This window comes from Hipposideros armiger, unplaced genomic scaffold (genome assembly GCF_001890085.2).
Source record: "Hipposideros armiger isolate ML-2016 unplaced genomic scaffold, ASM189008v1 scaffold_67, whole genome shotgun sequence".
In the NCBI taxonomy this organism is placed as follows: Eukaryota; Metazoa; Chordata; class Mammalia; order Chiroptera; family Hipposideridae; genus Hipposideros; species Hipposideros armiger.
In genome coordinates this window covers 3,738,439-3,756,053 of record NW_017731417.1, presented here as the reverse complement: position 1 = coordinate 3,756,053, position 17,615 = coordinate 3,738,439, and the positions used below count along the sequence as shown (strand labels likewise).

The 17,615-nt window shown below is 47.8% G+C and overlaps 1 protein-coding gene across 3 annotated transcripts in view; it reads right to left on the bottom strand.

The window, feature by feature from the left end:
- The window catches only part of DGLUCY (D-glutamate cyclase), a 63,111-nt gene that overhangs the window by 25,807 nt on the left and 19,689 nt on the right, over positions 1-17,615 (bottom strand). For all 3 annotated transcript variants that reach the window (XM_019642366.1, XM_019642367.1, XM_019642365.1), the window contains 6 exons: positions 16,380-16,511; positions 12,290-12,443; positions 10,191-10,389; positions 7,622-7,772; positions 6,432-6,554; positions 3,897-4,100 (listed from right to left, as the gene is read on the bottom strand). In XM_019642366.1, coding sequence (XP_019497911.1) covers positions 3,897-4,100; positions 6,432-6,554; positions 7,622-7,772; positions 10,191-10,389; positions 12,290-12,443; positions 16,380-16,482 — 934 coding nt within the window. In that variant the 5' untranslated portion in view covers positions 16,483-16,511. The remainder of the gene's footprint in view (positions 1-3,896; positions 4,101-6,431; positions 6,555-7,621; positions 7,773-10,190; positions 10,390-12,289; positions 12,444-16,379; positions 16,512-17,615) is intronic.

Sequence of the window (17,615 nt, the reverse complement as noted above, 5' to 3'; positions counted from 1 at the left end):
TAACTTTCACCCCAGCTGTGGCTGAAATGAGAGGTGGGCCTCAGGGACATGAGAGGACGCCAGCTTGCTTTTGAGGTGCCTGGAGAACATGAAGGGACACAGGGTTTGGATTCCTGTGATGGGGGAAAAGTTCCAGTCCAAGTGTTGGCACATCGTCATGGCGGTGTGACCTTGACCTCATCCTCGATTGCTCTGAACCTCAGCTTTCCTCCATGGAGCATGGGGGTGGCCCGGGTGGAGGAAGGCTGTGGGGAAATGGCCCCTCACACACTGCCAGTGGGAGTGGGAACCGCCACACTTGTCTGGAGGGTGATTCATACCTTAGATTCATATATTCCACTGGAGCCAGCAATTCACTTGTAGGAACTTATCCTAATAAAGTGATCGCGGGTATGTATACAAACATCATCACAGGATGTTCACTGCAGCATTGTTTATGGTGTCAAATAATAGGATGTTAATAACATTGAGGGAACATTTGTAAAATGGAATTCTATGCAAACATTAAAATGGTGCTGTAGAAGACTATACTTAATGACATGGAAAGATGTTTACAGTGTGGTTAAAAAGTGAAGAGAACAAGTTCTAAAATAGTATCACAGCATGACTCATATATATATATAGTTATTGTTTGTTTCAGTCTTATAGGGTCAAGAGTGAAGAAAGACTTTAAGGGCAAACATTAAACTGTTAATAATAGTTATTTGTGATGGGATTCTGATAATTTTTATTGCTTCTTTACGGTCATATATTTTCCGATGCTACTATAATGAACATGAGTTACTGTTGACAAAAGGGAAGAAAACTAACATTTTTAAAGAAAAAAACTGGACTGTAACCTATTTCACAGGATGTGGTCAGCACCAAAATAGAGAGGAGGGAAGAAAGCACGCTGTCAACTTTAAAGCGATCCGTACATTTATGATGATTTTATCAATAATGCAAACATTATTATAAACCCTGTATTCCTTCATATTATCCAGGCTTGTCAAATGCAAACCAATGTCCTCTTAAAAATAACTTCGTGACTCTATTATTATGCCCATTGAGTAATGATCGGTCCATTGCCATTAATCTTTTATCTGCTTATTGAATATGGTAGGAATCAAAAGCATTTCTTATTCTGGAGAGTTAAAGCTGTTCCTTAATGGATGATATTGGCACATCCGGACAGTCATAAATCTGCCTTTATCCTGAGCCTCAAGCTTCTACCCTGACACACAGTCTGCACAAGCGCCAAACGGAGGTGTTGCGGACGGCCTCCTGGGTCATTTTTATTAAGCCATGGGCGCACCGCATCTGCAGTAAATTTGCTTCCCAGTTACTTTTCTATCAGAGCTAATGGCAGAGTCAATACTTCATCTTCCCTTATGCCCCTGGTGTTGAGTGCAAGAGCAGCCAGCGTGGGTAAGAACGTTTGTGAGAGAGAAAGTATTGCAGAAATTTAAAAAAATATCCACCAAGGAGATCAGCTATGTAAGAGACTCTGTATACACAGCCATGAGCATTCACCTCTATAAGTATGTCCTAAAAGGTGCATTATGGCGGGCCAACTGCCACGAGTCGATCAGTACCTAAATGGGGGAGTGGGAATGGACAAAAAGACACTCACACAAATGCTGATGCGGCCGGTCTTCAGTGATGCTAAAGCCCCGAGTTTATTTCCCATCACCAATATATGCAGTTTGAGTACGTGCAGTTTAACAATGAAAACATGCATTACCTCAGCGAAAGTAAATCTTTAACTTTTACATAGAAACTATAAAATCACTGAAACTCCCAAAAGTAATTATCCCATGACAGAATCTATCAATTACCCCGATAGCCATCAATCCTCTGTGTCCGGGAACTGGCCGTTCTCACCACATACCTCAGCAACTTGTAAGCACCCTCCAGGTGCAGGCAGAGACAATGCCTTAGGAGCAGAAACAGGTTAAGCATTAACTGAGCCAGTCTGTAAGGCTCTGAATTACCTGTAACCGTGGCTCCCCACAGTGCATCTGAGGGGGTATGTCCCAAATTTACTGTGTGTCTGTATTTTGAGGAAACCATATTCTTTGCAGAATAAATGAATGAACGAACAAACAAATGAATGACAGAAAAACCTAACAGACAAACAAACAAGCAAAAAGCTATGTCCTATGTTTTCACAGGAAGTTTTGCTACTGCAGAACCCTCTGTAACTGGGGGGGCAATCTTTGCTCCCAGGCCCAGGGGAGAGATTGGCCATTTGTCTGGCTGGTCTCCTCTAACAGATTCTGGGCCACGGTGTCAGCCAACACAAAAGGACACCCAGGCTGTCTGCTTGATGGCCCCGGCCAGGCACTGTTCTCTACCCCTATGTCACCACGGTCAGCTGTTTGGGTCCCAGGAGTCGGGCCTGGAGGGTGGACCTTCCAGGTTGGCCTCACTCCTCTGCTCTCCACAGGGGTCCCACCACCATCGATCTAGGTATCTACCTGAGGAGCAGGTGTCTGGTGGGCCAGCAGAGAGCCACGTGTGCCTTCTCCAGACAAGGAGCAAAAAGCCCCCAGGCCTAGAACCGCAGCCCATGAGAAGGGGCAGGAGAGGGAATGGGGTGCGATTCAGGACAGGCTGGAGCACTCTTCAACTGCCCGAGGGAGACTGTGACATACCAATTAGGCTCAGACTCCACTTCATTCAACACTTACTGAACACGGGTACTGGGTGGGGTCAGCGGGCGTGGGTTCAAGTTCTGCCCAACCATCTGCTACCATCTACTAGGTGTGTGGATTTGGGCAAATTTCTCACCCTTAGGTGCCTCAGTTTCATCATATGTTAAAGGAAGTTAATAATAGCCTCATAGGGTCATTGGGGTAATTTAATGAGATGAAAAATGTAAACACTTTTAACACATGCCTGGCCTAGAGTAAAACTCAGTAGATAATAGCTATTATTCTTATTACCTATCACAGCCCTGAGATTGTTATTACTCCTGTTATGCTGATGAGAAAACTTAGGTGGAGAGCGGCTGTGAAGTCTACACCTTAATTTTCTGTATGCCTTCTCAGAAAACAAAACAAAACAAATTAAAAAAACACCCATGCACAACGACGCCCTCTGCTGGCCCCCTGATATTAGAAATTCGTCTTGTGCAATAAATGAAGATACAGCCAGAACAGTCCAGCTTTTAGGTCGACCAGCTTTCAGCAAACCTCCTCCTAACTGGAACCAGCAGACACCCTCCCCCCGCCCAACACACACACCCCGGGATCCCACTAGCCCTGCCTTGTCTAGGAAGCCAGCGGTTCACAAACCACAGGAGGGCTGTCCTTTCTCCGAGATGCAGTATACAGTATACACATGGGCTGCAAACTGCTGTGAGGCTGTCACTGCAGGGTCCTGCCCCAGCAGGAACCCCCAAGGAGTAGCAGTCCAGCCCCTGCCCCTACCCCTGCTGCCAGTACAAAAAAATCTGTTCTATGTCCAACCCCAGGGCAATGACACAGCGGAGAAGATTAGGGCCATTATTAATACATGGATGATGTTTAAATGGTAGCACTTGACTACCTAGGAACCACTCTCCCTCTTTTCTGACCTCCCCAGACCCAATTTACTTTGGGCAATGTGCCCAACTAATAAGCTCGCCTCCTAAACTGCCTCACATGTTTATTGTTAAAATTTTTGAAGGGGGGGAAAAAAAAGCATAAAGAAGAAAACGAAATCACCCATAAATCCCACTACCCAGAAATCATCATCACCATCGGCATATTGGTGCATTTACTTCTAGCCTTTTTGGGATTCATACAAAGTACCATAAACGGTTACAAAAATCATACTGTAGAAGCAATTTTATGCTGCTGCCTTTTTCACTGCAAATTACATCAGTGATGGGTTTCTCCAGGCCTTTAAGGTGTGAGTGCTTTGTTTCTTACCTGGGTCTACGGCAATTATAGTTTCGAGTTCCCTGATCTTCTGAGCAGCTGAAGCTGATGTGATGCTGTAGTGCAAAGGATCCTGGGAAATGAGGTGGACCTCTGGAATTCCCTCAGGGATGGGACACCTGGCTGAAGCCTCCATATCCTTCAGGTCGGTCATGACCGTGCAACCCGGTGCGCTCGTGAAAGCCAGCGGAGTTTCTAAAACACACAACAGGAAGGACTGAGCCCACCTGCTTCATCAAACCTACTCCATTTTCTTCTAGCCCACTGCTACGGACAAGATGGCGCCAGGCATCAACTCTGTCAACAACAGCCCTTCCACTGCTTGTTGGCCCCAGGTCAGAACAAGCTGGCTCATGGCGAAATCAAGTTCCACTTAAACAGGTACCTCCAATGTTTAGAGAAGTGAAGATGAGGTGAGTGTAGGAAGAGAAGTGAGCTACAGCCACAGCTTCAGTTGGAGTTTCCATTAGTTCAATCCCATGGGTATCGGAAAGTACTTACTGAATTTGAACTCTTACCATGCGCCAAGCCATCTTTCTTTACTTTGCATGCAGCAAATGTTAGATTTGCTAACAAATAGCTCTGAACATAGCTTCTGTTTTTCTCATAGTACTTATATTTTGCTTTGGTGTATGCTAATTTTGTTCTTTAAAAAACTCTGCCTTACTAGATTACAGGCGATGTGAAGCACTCCAGCTGAGTTTTTAAGGATACGGCAAACACACTTGAGCTTGAGATGTAACTTTATCCTCGCTAAACCTGTGCCCTCAACTGTAAAATAACGGTTATGCCTCATGTGGTTGTTGTCAGAACTAAATGGGAAATGCACATTAAGTACCTGGTCCAGTTTAAGCCTTTGATAAATGATGGTTTGCATTACTGGCCCAAGCACTGTATCTTACTCATTCTGTGTCCTGGGGCCTGGCCCACTAGGTGCTTTGTATGTACTAATGCTTAACTTACATCTGCTTTCTTCAGAGTCTTATTATCCTTGAGTACTCTAACCCTACTCAGCTGTGTGCCTCTGGAGACGAGGGACCGTTGCCTACTCATCTCAGGAGCCCACATGGTGGCTTGCACATAAAAAGTGCTCTGTAAAAGTAGACGTGAACTGAGTAAATAACAATGTCTTGGATTTCACAGAAAACAGTTAAAGGTCTCAGATTTAACGGAAAGCCAAAGTCAGCTAACACTTCAGCAGGAAAGCCTACTGATGGATGCATAAGGCATTCTGAAGAACTTTTAGACATGATGTTTAAGGGGAAGAAATAGGGATTTTGATGAAAGCAATTGTTTATCTGTGTTTTGGACAGCACCTAAAATTGGTCACTCTAAATCCAGGTACCCATCAGGACAGTCAGCTCAGAGTGTGACCCGGGTTATGTCTTGCCCCATCAATTGTGAGGTGTGCAACAATTAATATTTTGCTAATAGGAGTTTAAATATTAAAGTTTGAGCACGACTTTTGTAAATTAGAAAGATTCAAGGATGTCCCTGATCAATGAGTTCATTTGTTCTGATTTACGATCGATATGCTATCGCAAGTCAGAACTAAAGGGCTGGAGTGTGCTGGGATGTCCAGGGCAATGAGGCCTCTTCTGCAGGGCAATCCCCATGGCCAGGGCAGGAAAGGAAGGGTGAGGCCACCACGCTGGAGGGTATTTACCACATGCGTGTGCGTGTGTGTGCGCACACGAACACATGCTCACTCGGAAATGACCACAAGCTCCCTGAGAACTGCATCTTGTCTTGTGCAGCATTTTATTCTTAAGATCTAGGCCTGTGCTTGGCACACAGTAGGTGCCCAATACATTTATGTTAAATTAACAGGATGCCATGGGTCTTGGTGTTTATGCCTCATCACCATATTAGAGATCATCTTTTCCTATCATGAGACCATACTGATTGCTAAACTTCCATGAATGCTTCCAAACTAAACTGAAAGCAACACTAAAGTCTATGATTTGTAGTGCAAGTGTGGCTGACCTGGCTAGAATTTTCGAGTGTCTATGACATGGGCTGCAATAGTTATTATTTTTAATGTTTCCCTCACATCCCTTCCTTATTGTGAGCTAGTTAGGGCACCTTCGTGTATCTCTTCATTGTAATATCACCCTAGGCCTTTGAAAAAATGTACTGACGGTATTTCTTGCAATGACCATGTGAAATGGTTTGTTTGTTGTGTTACTTGCCTTCGCCTTTGCTTTCAAAGCCACACCAATCTCTAAAATGTCTCAAAAGGTCAATCTACATATTGGCCCTTAGAATGGGCTGTGAGCCTTCTGCAGAGAGAAATATATTTAAACAAGTATTTGAGATGAAGAATGAGACAAGCTGGTCTGGTGAGACCCAGCCCTGGGATGAATAAAAAGGAGCCAGAGATATCCTCGCTGTGGGCTATAGGTCTATGTTATCTGACTTTATTCCTTAAATCATTGCACAGTAAAAGCCTATCCTTTCAAGAACTAGAGACTCATCAGTTTCTATCCTAGGTCAGAGTAATTGCCCCCTTAAGCCCAGACATACTGCAGCTGATGACGGCTTCGAGGCTGGTTAGCGGAGAAGGCCAGAACACTGGGACATCCCCTGGCTGACACAGCACTGGATCCCCGTAGTCAGGTTTGGAAAGATCTTTGATTCCCAGCAGTTCTGCAAATGGAAAAAGAAAATGGGTTCTACCAGGTCCTGCCCTGGCAGCTACCATCCAAGTTGAACATGTTGAGTAGTTGATGGTTCTTTCTCCAGGAGGAATGCTGGTCCTGGGGTTGCTGCATGTAGTATTGGAGAAGGACTGGGAGGCAAAAAGGAATTGGAACTTAACAACTCAGGATGTTTGCTGACTTCTAGTTTATTCTGAGTGGGGCAGAATCATGAACCCCTGGTGTGATTGCTGGAGCAGTCCTGGGTGCATTTAACCCAACACCCTGATTTATCGTGGTACAGACTGAGTCACACAGCACAGACCTAAACTCTGTTGCCTGACCACTGACAGTGTCCCTTTCCCCAATCAGCCACAGAGTGCTCATGAAGACAGCAAAGATGGATGCATCGGGCCCACCCATCTCCATTCATGAGAAAACAATGAGCAGAAATTTTGGATTGGGTGGTCCTGAGACATCCTTGTTCTATGAGGAAGGTGGCAAGCGCTGACTGCATTGTCACAGGATGCCAGGCTTTGTCTGGTTTTGTTTGTTACACCGCTGAGCAAGTTCAGTTACACTGAATGCTGACCCGCAACCAAGGCCCAACTCCAAGCTCTCACCAGGCCCTCCGAAAGCCAAGAGGCCTGAGAAGCTTCCATCCTTGGATCTGCTCACTCACTCTCAGGTTGAGTTCAGACGTGGGGGATCAATGGATTTCAGTTCAAGTTGGTAACATTTGGGAGGAAGCCGTGTCCTGCCCAAATGTGCTGCTGAACAATAGCCTAGATTAGAGGCTGCTCTGAGCTCAAATCTCAAGACAAATAGCTCTGCTGCCACCCTCCACCACCTGCTTCCCTTACCCCGGGGCTCACCTGGAGTTCACGGGAGCTAATGGGTCAGGTTGGCTCCTCTGTCTAGGGCAACAACTTTAAATCTGAGGGGCGTCTGTACACCCTGACCTAATACGGCTGCCGGAGGACAACAGTGGGAGCTCAGGAACATAGCAAGTTCCCTTCTTCTTGGGCCAAAGTTCAAAGGCAGCTGTCAGAATTATGAAGGAGAGTGGACACTGACCTGGGTCGCCGATGTGAATGGGTTGTCCTTGCTCACCCACCATGGAGCAACTGGTCTGCACCAGCCTTTCCAGCATGTCCTTGGGGATGGGCCTCATTGTGACCACCAGAGGGCAGCAAAAGCCAGCAATGTGGACGCAAGGCACTGCTGTCTGCCAAGAAATCATGTACAAAAATATAAAATTAGTACTGATCCAAGCACTGAGTTCCAAGAGTTCAAGGCAGTGAATGAAGTAGCTAGGAAGTCCAAGCATAAAAATATAGCTTCTACTTTTATGCAACGTACAGATGAGGAAGTTTGCTGGTAATTACTGGTCTAAAACAGAGAGCTTCACTTGCTAAGTGCTGTGGACCCTTTCGGGAGCCTGGTGCAGCTACGTCAGAGCCCCGTCAAAGCAGTGTTTTTAACCGCGTAGAAGGAAATGCATAGGATTACAAAGGAAAGCAGTTCTATTGCAAATGCAGCTATCAAATTAAGAAAAAAAATGTGACACCGCAATATGTATGTTTCTTCATTAACAGCTTAAGGAACAAGACGACACATCTACCATTACAATTTCGAAGTAGTGACCAACGTGTAGGACGCTTTTGAGCTATTGGGAAGAACTGTAATATGACATGAAAATATCTGTGATTTCACTGGGCAGCCACCAAGTCACAGGGTCTGCTGATACGACCGCCGTTTGTTGCCTGCTTTCATAATGGAAGGAAATGTTCCATTTCAGTTCGAGGCTATAAAAATAAAAATATGATTGTTCTTCCCATCCCTCTGAGTGGACTCTCTGAATTTTTTCCAGGTACCTCAAGGGGCTGGTGGACCACAGGTGCAGACCTCTGGGAGAACTGAGGCAGAGGAAGCCAACGGTCTCCACGGCCTCATGAGTCCACACAGGGGATGGAGGCCCACGCGCAGACCCCACTGGGCCCGGCTTCACTCCTGCCTCAACAGAAGTTGCCCAGGATGACCTGTGTGACTTTCACTGGTGATGTTGTTTTTACCCCTGAATGGTTTCTGGTCCCTGCAATGGGGCTTATGAGAGATTTAGGACAAGGCCAGGATGATAATCTGCTGGGACGGTCTTGGCGGCCACCCGAAGGGCTTGCTGTCATCGCCCTGGCAGCAGCAGGAGGAAACCTTGGCGTGCCTGCCAGTTTGGCATCTGAATAACAGCAGTTGGGAAGGAGTGCATGCCCGGGTCACCTCCGGGAGGCAGGCAGTGCCCCCCGAGGCCAAGGGGCCTACTTCTTGGGGTGCGCTTCACCCCCTGAGGACTGCCAGCTGAATCCAAGATGGCTGCCTGGCCGTTTTCCCCAGGAGCCAACGGGCAGAGGCATCAATATTAAACTGAAAGTTGTTTGGTAACCACTGTGACAGCGAAGTATCATGGGAAAACCACGGCTCTGCTGACACTTACTGTGAGCAGGGATGAGCACCTCTGTGCAAAGCATCTTTTAATCGTCTCACCTACTGACAGTTTACAGATGGGAGCCAGGAATCCTGGGTTCCAGTCTGGCTTTGGGACTTGGGCAAGTCCTTTTTGCTCTCTAGGCCTCGGTTTCCTCATCTAAAATGTAAGGTTGCATGTGGGCCGTGAGGCCCTCCCAGCTCTTACCTGCTATAAATGGTGTCAGCAGCCGCCGTTTCACCTTCATGCTTCCCTACCTTCAAGAAAACCGCTCAGGCCCATATTTCATACATGAGAAGCAGCAAACACTGCGGGCAGCTTTGTTTCTCATCAGAGGCATCTCAGGCCTGTTTGGCAGGAGCCCAGACCAGCAAGCTTTAATAAAGTCCCTGAACCCAAGACGAAATCTCCAATCTGAGTCTTCCATACAGAAACCTGGAGCGGGCTTCTGATGCTGGCTGACCAAAGGCCCAGCAGGGTACCTTCTCGGACTTTACACAAATGTCCTGGAAGGGGACAGTGGGATAAGGGAATCTAGCTCTTTCCCCATGACAAGGAGTGGCTGGACTAAAACCTCAGAGGCACAGGAGGGAGGCAGCCCCTAATGGTGGGCACAGCCCAGAAGAGGTGGCCACGCTGTGTTGGTGACCACCAGTGGCCACCTCTGGCCAAAATCATGCCCCAGCTTTCCTGACAGAGACATAACCTAGCAGCTAAGAACTTGGCTGAAGCTCTGGTAAAATCCCTGGGCATTTACCTAGCCAGGCACATTCTCACTGATGCCTGGAAGCCCAAGCCAGGCAGGATTTTCAAAAACCTCCCTGAGATGCCCTCAGTTAAAGGAGCCAGGCAAGCTCCAGACAGGTTTGGTTTACACAGCCGCAGTGATCTGTCTAAAACTTGATTCATAGACTCAAGGCCACACTGGGTTTTCACAGCAATCCCAGAGGTGGGCAGGAGAAAGGCTGGTGGTCCCATTTTCCAGAGATGGAAACGAGTTCAGTGAGGTTAAGTGCTTGTCCTGGGTGGCAGAGCTGGAAAGTGGCTGAGAGGGGGGCCAGAGCTTAGATCGCCAGCCTTTTGTGCCAATGTTCTCCCCACCACAGGAAAACACAGGGTCACCCACATTTTCAAGTCATTGTGCCCTGTGGATTGTGTCCCTACCTTGTATGCACCCACGTAGCCGTGGCCTGCTGGGTCTCTCCTGGGGAGCCCCACCTTCTCCAAGGCCTCTTCTGGGGAGAAGTTCGAGCCCAGGAAGAAGGTCACCATGTCCTTGAGCTGTTCCGAGTGCTCCTCTAGCGAGGCCAGGCTACCCGTGCAGGCTCCGAACTCATACTTACGGAACTGGGGGCTTCCCGTCCTGGGGACACAAGGGAAAGTTCACAGACCCCTCAGACCCAATGTGAGCCCTGACCGTGCATTTTTAAAAAGGACTAGGGAATGAGAAGAAGACATCTGGGGCTGAAATTTCAGGCACTGGAAGGTCGTTTTGGGCAGGGGAGCTTGCTGGCATCCTTCAGATCTTCCCAGATAGAAAACTATTAAATCAGCATATATATAATGTAGCTCCTGCCCCCATCCTATTATATCTCCTGTAACCTCAACCCAAGACCAGTCAAACCAGCAAGAAGAAAAACAATGGTTTCCTCTCTGCCATCGAAGAAGGGACAGAGGGCACATATCTTAAGGAAACTCTCAGTGCTAGCAGTGGTGAGGCCTTTCTCTGTCCTTAGAGTGACTCTTCTGTGGATTGAAAGACTTGGCTACAAGCCTGTTCTTCATTCACCTCAAAGCCATGTTGCTGAGCCACTGCCCATGCCAGGCATTGGCCAGGTGATAGGGTATAGTGATGGAGAGGACATCGGCCCAGCCCTTAAGAAGCTTGAGATGCTAGATTAGCAGGTGATGCCATTGAAATCAGATACTTGCCAAACAGAGCAGTGAGTGCTAATAGTCTAGGTCAGAGGTCGGCAAACTGCGGCTCGCGAGCCACGTGAGGCTCTTTGGGTACGTGCATGTGGCTCTGAAGTAAAATTGAAAATGAAAATAAAACTATCATAGTTTCATTTATAAAAACTTTAAAAGATATTATTCACATAATGGTGATTTCATTTGCTTTCCTTCAGAGCCACATGTGGTTCCCGAGCCGCAGTTTGCCAACCCCTGGTCTAGGTAGAGAAGTGACACAGGGAAGGGAGAAATCCATGCTTTCCCACAAAGCAAGAGGTGCTAAAGTTGGGACCTACAGGACGAACAGGAATGCATCAGTTGGACAAGGAGGAAAGCCCATCCTAGGCCCATGGAGCCGTATGTGAGCAGTGTGGTGGCATCAAGCACCGTGGCCCACTGAGCCATCTGCTCTAGGAGTCCACAAGCTGGCAGAGTGGGAGGTGCCACGGAAACATGCAAAGGAGCTCGCCTTGGCCAGGGTGGTGGTGGGGGCCGGGGGAAGGAGGGGGAGGGGCCTCTGAAGGACCCTCCCACCCCTGGAGGCCACAAAAGGATAACAGCAGAGTGTTCCTGTGGGGCTTTCTGTCTGGGGAGATTGGAGCAGACCCTAAGCCGGGCCAGGTCACAACAGATCTTGATATGAGGCTAAGGTGTGAGCCCCAGGAGAGCACTGAAGAATTTTAAATGGGAGAGTCACATGATCAGATGCAGAGTTAGGAAGGGTCATTCTGGTGGGAGAGTGGTGGGGCGGGGTGAGGAGGAGAGGGTGACAGTGGGGCGAGGAGGCCAGTTACGTCCTAAGAGTTTAAGTGTGAGAAGATGGGCGTCTGGGCTAGGACGGTGAGAGACGTGTGGGCTCCCTGCGGCAGGATCAGTTGGGCCATTTATTGGATATGTTCTATTTTAAAAGTCTGGGAGAATATACACCACAGTATTAACAATGGCTGTCTCTGGGTTTTGGCAATGTAAGTGTTTTTATTTTCTTTTTCATCCTGTGCAGACAGGTTTCTGGCTTTGGTGATGGCGTGGATGGATGACAGTGCCAGTGGAACTTCTCCAGGGCTGGATTTCTTGGTGATACCAAAGATTTTACCCAGGGCAGGGGCACGGGCAGGAGCAAAGGACAGAGGTAGGAGCGGGGACGAGGGGCGGGGAGGGCAGCTCCTTCTTTGGCAATAGCCGTGAGTGAGGCTCCGTGCCAGGCACTGTGGGGTCCTAAAGCTGGACAAAGAGGTCCCTGGTGACAGGGACACCTGGCTGCAGCGTCTGGCTACTCCTAAGCTTTAACCCCAGTGACCCACACATTTTACCTGGTGTCTGGGACAGTGCCCAGGGTGGGCAGTGTCCACTGGCCTGGCTCGCTGTGGCCCAGCAGGGGTAGAGGGCCACTGTTGGCCTGGCAGAACTTTTCGAAGGCCGGGGTGAGGGACCTGTGCAGGACCACCACGCTGGCTGGTCGGAGCCCTGGGTTTGGCAAGAGAAGGGACACGTGCACGGTCAGTGCACCTTGGTAGAGCTTTCTTAATTCAACTTTCTATCGCAGCATAACATACACACAGAAAAATGTACGTATGTGTACAGCTTGATGAGTTTTCAGGAAATGAACATTCCTATGTAACCAGCATCCAGGTCGAGAAACAGACATTATCAGCATTCCAGAAACCCCTCACGCCCCTTCCAGTCATCAGCTCATCCCCCCCCCCCAGAGTGGCCACTACCCTGACTCCTCACACCACAGGTGACTTTGCCTCTTCTTCATATAGTGGAATCATACAGGGTGGGTCTTGAGTCTAGCTTCTCTCACTCACCAATCTGTTTGGGAGAACAATCCATATTGTTGCGTTTAACAATAGTTGGTTCATTCTTACTGTGTGGTACATTCACCACCACAGGGCATTTACCCCAAACCATTGTAGATGGGCATTTGAATAGCTTCCAGCATGGGCTTCTTACAAATGGTGCTGCCACGAGCATTTTAGTACGTGCTCTTTGGGGTACACATGCGTGCACTTCTGTTTGGCATACACCTGAGGTTGTAGGGTATATACATGTTCAGCTTCGGTAGACACCGCTAACCAGTTTCCAGCGTGGTTGTACCGATTTACACTCCCACCAGTGGTACGCGAGTTCTTGGTCGCTCCGTCGCCTCTGACCCTCAATGTTGCCTGCCTCTCCCGTTCCAGCCATCCTTGCAGGTGGCATGGCACTGTGGTTTCCATTTGTATCGCCCGGATGACTAATATGAGTGAGTGCCTTTCACATGTTTACTGGCCATTTGGGTATTTTTTCTAGGAAAGAGACTGTTCATGCCTTTGGTCTGGGCAGGTAGATCGTTGGCCGACCAGGCTCACAGAATCCTTGATTCTCCCTCCAAAGAGACGGTCCTCATGGAGCCATAGGGGAAGACCCCCACTTGCATACCATGACCTCCTCTGGGGGCAACCACCCTTCCTCTAGAGTGGGAAGCTTTGGAGGCAAACAACCCTGGGTGTGCACCCTGATTCTGCCTCTGACCAGCTGTGTGACCCTGTGGGTTTTTCCCATGGGTAAGATGGCAGTAATTACCGACCTCAAAGAGAACTCCGTAAATCCATTCCTGTGTGTAAATTACCCAACACACAGGTGTTCAGGACATAGGGGCTGGAGTTACAGTCATTCAATGGAATCTTGTTTAGACATTTAAAATTATGGCACAGAAGACAGATTTAATGGCATTAAAAGATGTGTTTGGGGTGTATCATTAAAGGAACAACACTAGGTAACAAAATATAGGTCAGCATATTCCCCTTTATATAAAATCGATGAGAGAGAGAGAAAGAACTAGAAGGAAATACATCCACATGTTAATCATAGTTAGCTCCAGGTGACAAGGCTGTGGGTGATTTTAATGTTTTTCTTTGTGCTTTTCTCAATATCCTAAAATGTATGCAATAAATAGGAATCCTTCTGTTAACTGGAGAAAAAACAAACAAGAAGAGTTATGTTTCCAAAATAAACAAAAAAATGGAGTGTTTCCTTTAAAAAGACCATTCCAAAGAAAAGCATAATTATGCTCTTTTTGGAGAAACTCCCTTAGGGACAACTTTCCTAACGCCAGATTTGCTCTTTTCTGCAATGATATTGTCAGCAAATATTTCCTGAGTGCTTAGTATGTACCAGGCTCTCTGTGCTAAATAATTTATACACATAATCATCTATCTGTATTTTACACATGCGGCTCAGAGAGATGACGTGACTTGCCCAGGGTTACACAGCTGGTGTGTGGCACCGCCAGGATTGAAACCTGAGACAGGTGGCCCATGAGTCCCCCTGCGGGCACCAGACCGCCCTAGAAGAGGTCCGCCATCACCTCTGGCACCTTCTTCTTGGGGATGGTGGAGTGCAGCACATGCCACTGTCTGTAGGGAAGAGTCTAGGACTGGCTCCTGCGCTAATTGCCTCAGTGGCTGCCAGTGCCGCAAACAGACTTCCAAAGCGAGGACAGGCTGGACCCCGCCAGCTGCTGAAAGCCCCAGGAAGCTGACTGCACGTCTCAAGCAAGTCCAGCATACCTTCCAAAATAACCTGGAGTGAGGCGGCAGGGAATGCAGCCAGCCCAGAGGCCTAGAATTCCCTAGCCACCCTCTTTCTACCTCCAAAGCCCTTGTGAGAGCAAATTGGAACTTTTAGTACTGTAAATCAGGGAGGTATTAGGCGCACAAAGCTCCTTTGTTTCCTTTTTAATTAAATGGACTTCAGAGGCACTGCGTTTTGGTTTTGTTCATCTCCACTTCTGGTCATAATAAGTCCCTGTGTCATTCCCATTAGTAACAGGACACAGAATAGAGGGCTGCGTGGTGTCTTTTGGAGGGGGGGGGTGGATGCACGAAGGGGGGGTTCTTCATGGTCTCCTGGGATATGTGCGTTCCTTGGGTCTCTTGGGCCCCATCTAAGGTTGCAACGCTTTCTCTTTGTTCAGAGAAATGAACTGAGTCCTCTTACCCGAAAAGCAATGTTTTCCTTTTTTGCTTTTTTCTTTTTAAACTGAATGACAAGAGGGGGGAAAAAATCCTTTAATGCTCCTAATCTGATTTAAAGCCCCAGAAGACATAAAACCCATGCTGGAGTGTTCAGTTGGTCTGTAGACCGAGCTGCTTTTTTGTGACAGCCGCTAAAATGGGTTGACCTGCGTTAACTCAGTTACTCCTCCCGAGAGTCTGACAGTTCGTAGGGAAGATGCCATTGCTATCGTCATTTTACAAATGCAGCTTAGAGAGGTCGCACAGTTCAAGGAGCCAAGTTGGGACTCACACCAGGGCTGTCTCTTGGCTCCCTGAGGTCCTAGCATGCAGGGGCTGACCTGGAGTTAAGCTGGTGTTTCCTGGTACATCACGTGGGCAATGGGATATGGCACGCATTAGCTTGTGGCTCTCTACAAAGCATGCTTCCCAGTATCCACACCCCTGAATAACCTCTTCCCCATTGCCTGTGACCTGGGCCACGTGACTTGCTTTGGCTCATGGGACATTTGGAGGCATGATGCAAGCAGAGGCTTGATATGTGTTTATGCATTAGGGCTTGTCCTCTGGAATACTCTCTCTCGGAGTCGTGGCTGTTCCAGCCATCCCAGGGAACACTGCAGACATGTGAGGAAAAAGCCATCGTGGAGGTCTAGCCCAGCAGACACCACGTGGAACAGAAGAACCACCCAGCTAAACTCAGCCTCATTGCAGAATTATGAGACTTACTGTTTAAGTCATAAGCCCGGGGCACTCTGCCATGCAACAACACGTAACTCTGTTGGCCCACAGATAGCAACAGAGGCCAGACCTGTCCCTCAACCATGAAAATGGCTCTAGTACCTCAAACCAGATGCTAGTTCTCCCTTTGGCACTTCCACCGTGACCTGAAAGGTCTTTCTTATCGTGAAATTTTGCTGGACTCAGGTCAGTGACAACTTTGATATCTGTTTTCTCTTGCAGGACCTTTTAGAACCTTGGGTGTCACTCTTGGGAGACAGTGGGGAGATGGGTGCCACCCAGAGAAGATCAGACCAATGTAGGGAGACTTGGTCTGAATCAAAACCAGATTAAAATGCAGCATAATCTGGGGGCACTTTTCCAGGAGGGAAACCCCTTTTATTATCCGAGGCCATTGGTGGTTCTCCCTACAGAGCTGTGGTGATTAGCGGAGCTGGGTGGTGCTAGTAGACCCACCTGTGTGGTAAGGTTTTCGCACCTGAGTCTGGCCCAAGCTCCATTTCCTTCTGGGAAGCTAAGTAATGATCAGGGCCACTTCTGTTCTGCTCTGACTTGCTGTCTCCCGTGCAGAAGCTGGACGCCTCCGGGATTCCTGGGCTCTACAATGCGGGTATTTCCAGGGATTTTTTTTTTCTTTTTTAAAACATCAATCACCACTCACCTCCAGCCATGCTGGACATGTTTCTGATGTTTGGTTTCTTTTGTAGAATCAAACTCCTTACAACAGAAGGAGGGCAGGACTTCAGGTAGCATACGATGGTCATCACACCTTCTTTAATGGGTCATGGAGGATCTAAATGAGGGGGCGAAGGGGAACAAATGAGAAAGCACAGCTCCCCTGAAGGTGGCAGATTCAGCGTCAGACACCACCTCCCATCCAGCTCTGGGCTGTTCTGGCCCTGACCTGGGATGGGTGTTGGTTGGAGCCAGTTCTCCCTCGCGCCCTTTATGCCTTAATCTCTAATGAGAAATCCCTAACACTTCAAGACCTTTGCTTATGCCCTTCCCCTGCCCTGGAATGTCCTCCCTCCCTCCCAGAAGGCCTCACCATTCCTCAGAACTGGTTCAAAATCGTCCACTTCTGTGACAGCCAGCAGGCTCACGCGGGCTCATGCTGGGCCTCCTAGACGCCCATCGCATTCTTTGAGCCACTAATTTTGGCCTGGACTGCTGTTGACTTCATGTTCTACTTGACCCTGAACCCCCTTTCTCTCTCCCAGGGAGACCCAGAGTGCCTAGAGGGCAGGTTGCATCTTAGGGCTCTTCTATAGGCACCATCTAAGCACACAGTAAACATAAAAAATATTTACAACCGAATGAATGAATGAATGAATGAATGAATGAATGCTATGTGCAATCACAAATGAACTAGCAGGCCGAATTTTCTGTCCATATGTGACTTCTGTTATTTAGTTTTAGGTCCTAAAGGAAGGGATTTTTTCATTTTCTTCTTTATATCCCCTCCAGGTAGGTACTACTCCGGGTAGGCACGGTGCCTTACACAGATTTGGGGTGAATGAATAAATATTGTAGATTTTGAAATACAGAGATGGCCTCAAAGCTCCAGGAAATTACATTCAGAAAAGAATCCTATTAGTTGACTTCTTATACTCCAGAAAGAGAGGTTTCTGTGTGTTAGCAAAACCTAGGTCACATTGTGTTGGCCTCCAAGGCACCACCCATGCCCTCTTTATCTAAATATACCCAGTGCCTAGCATAGTGCTTGGCACAAAAATGGGCGTTCAGTAAGTGTTTGTTGAATGACTGGCTGACTGTAGAAAGGATGAAAGCACAATTCGAAGGCCATGTCCATAACGAAGGCTCTGGACACGCCTGATTTTCCACAACTCTTTCTATCTAAAGAGAAGAACCCAGTGGGATTCTAAATCACCAATGT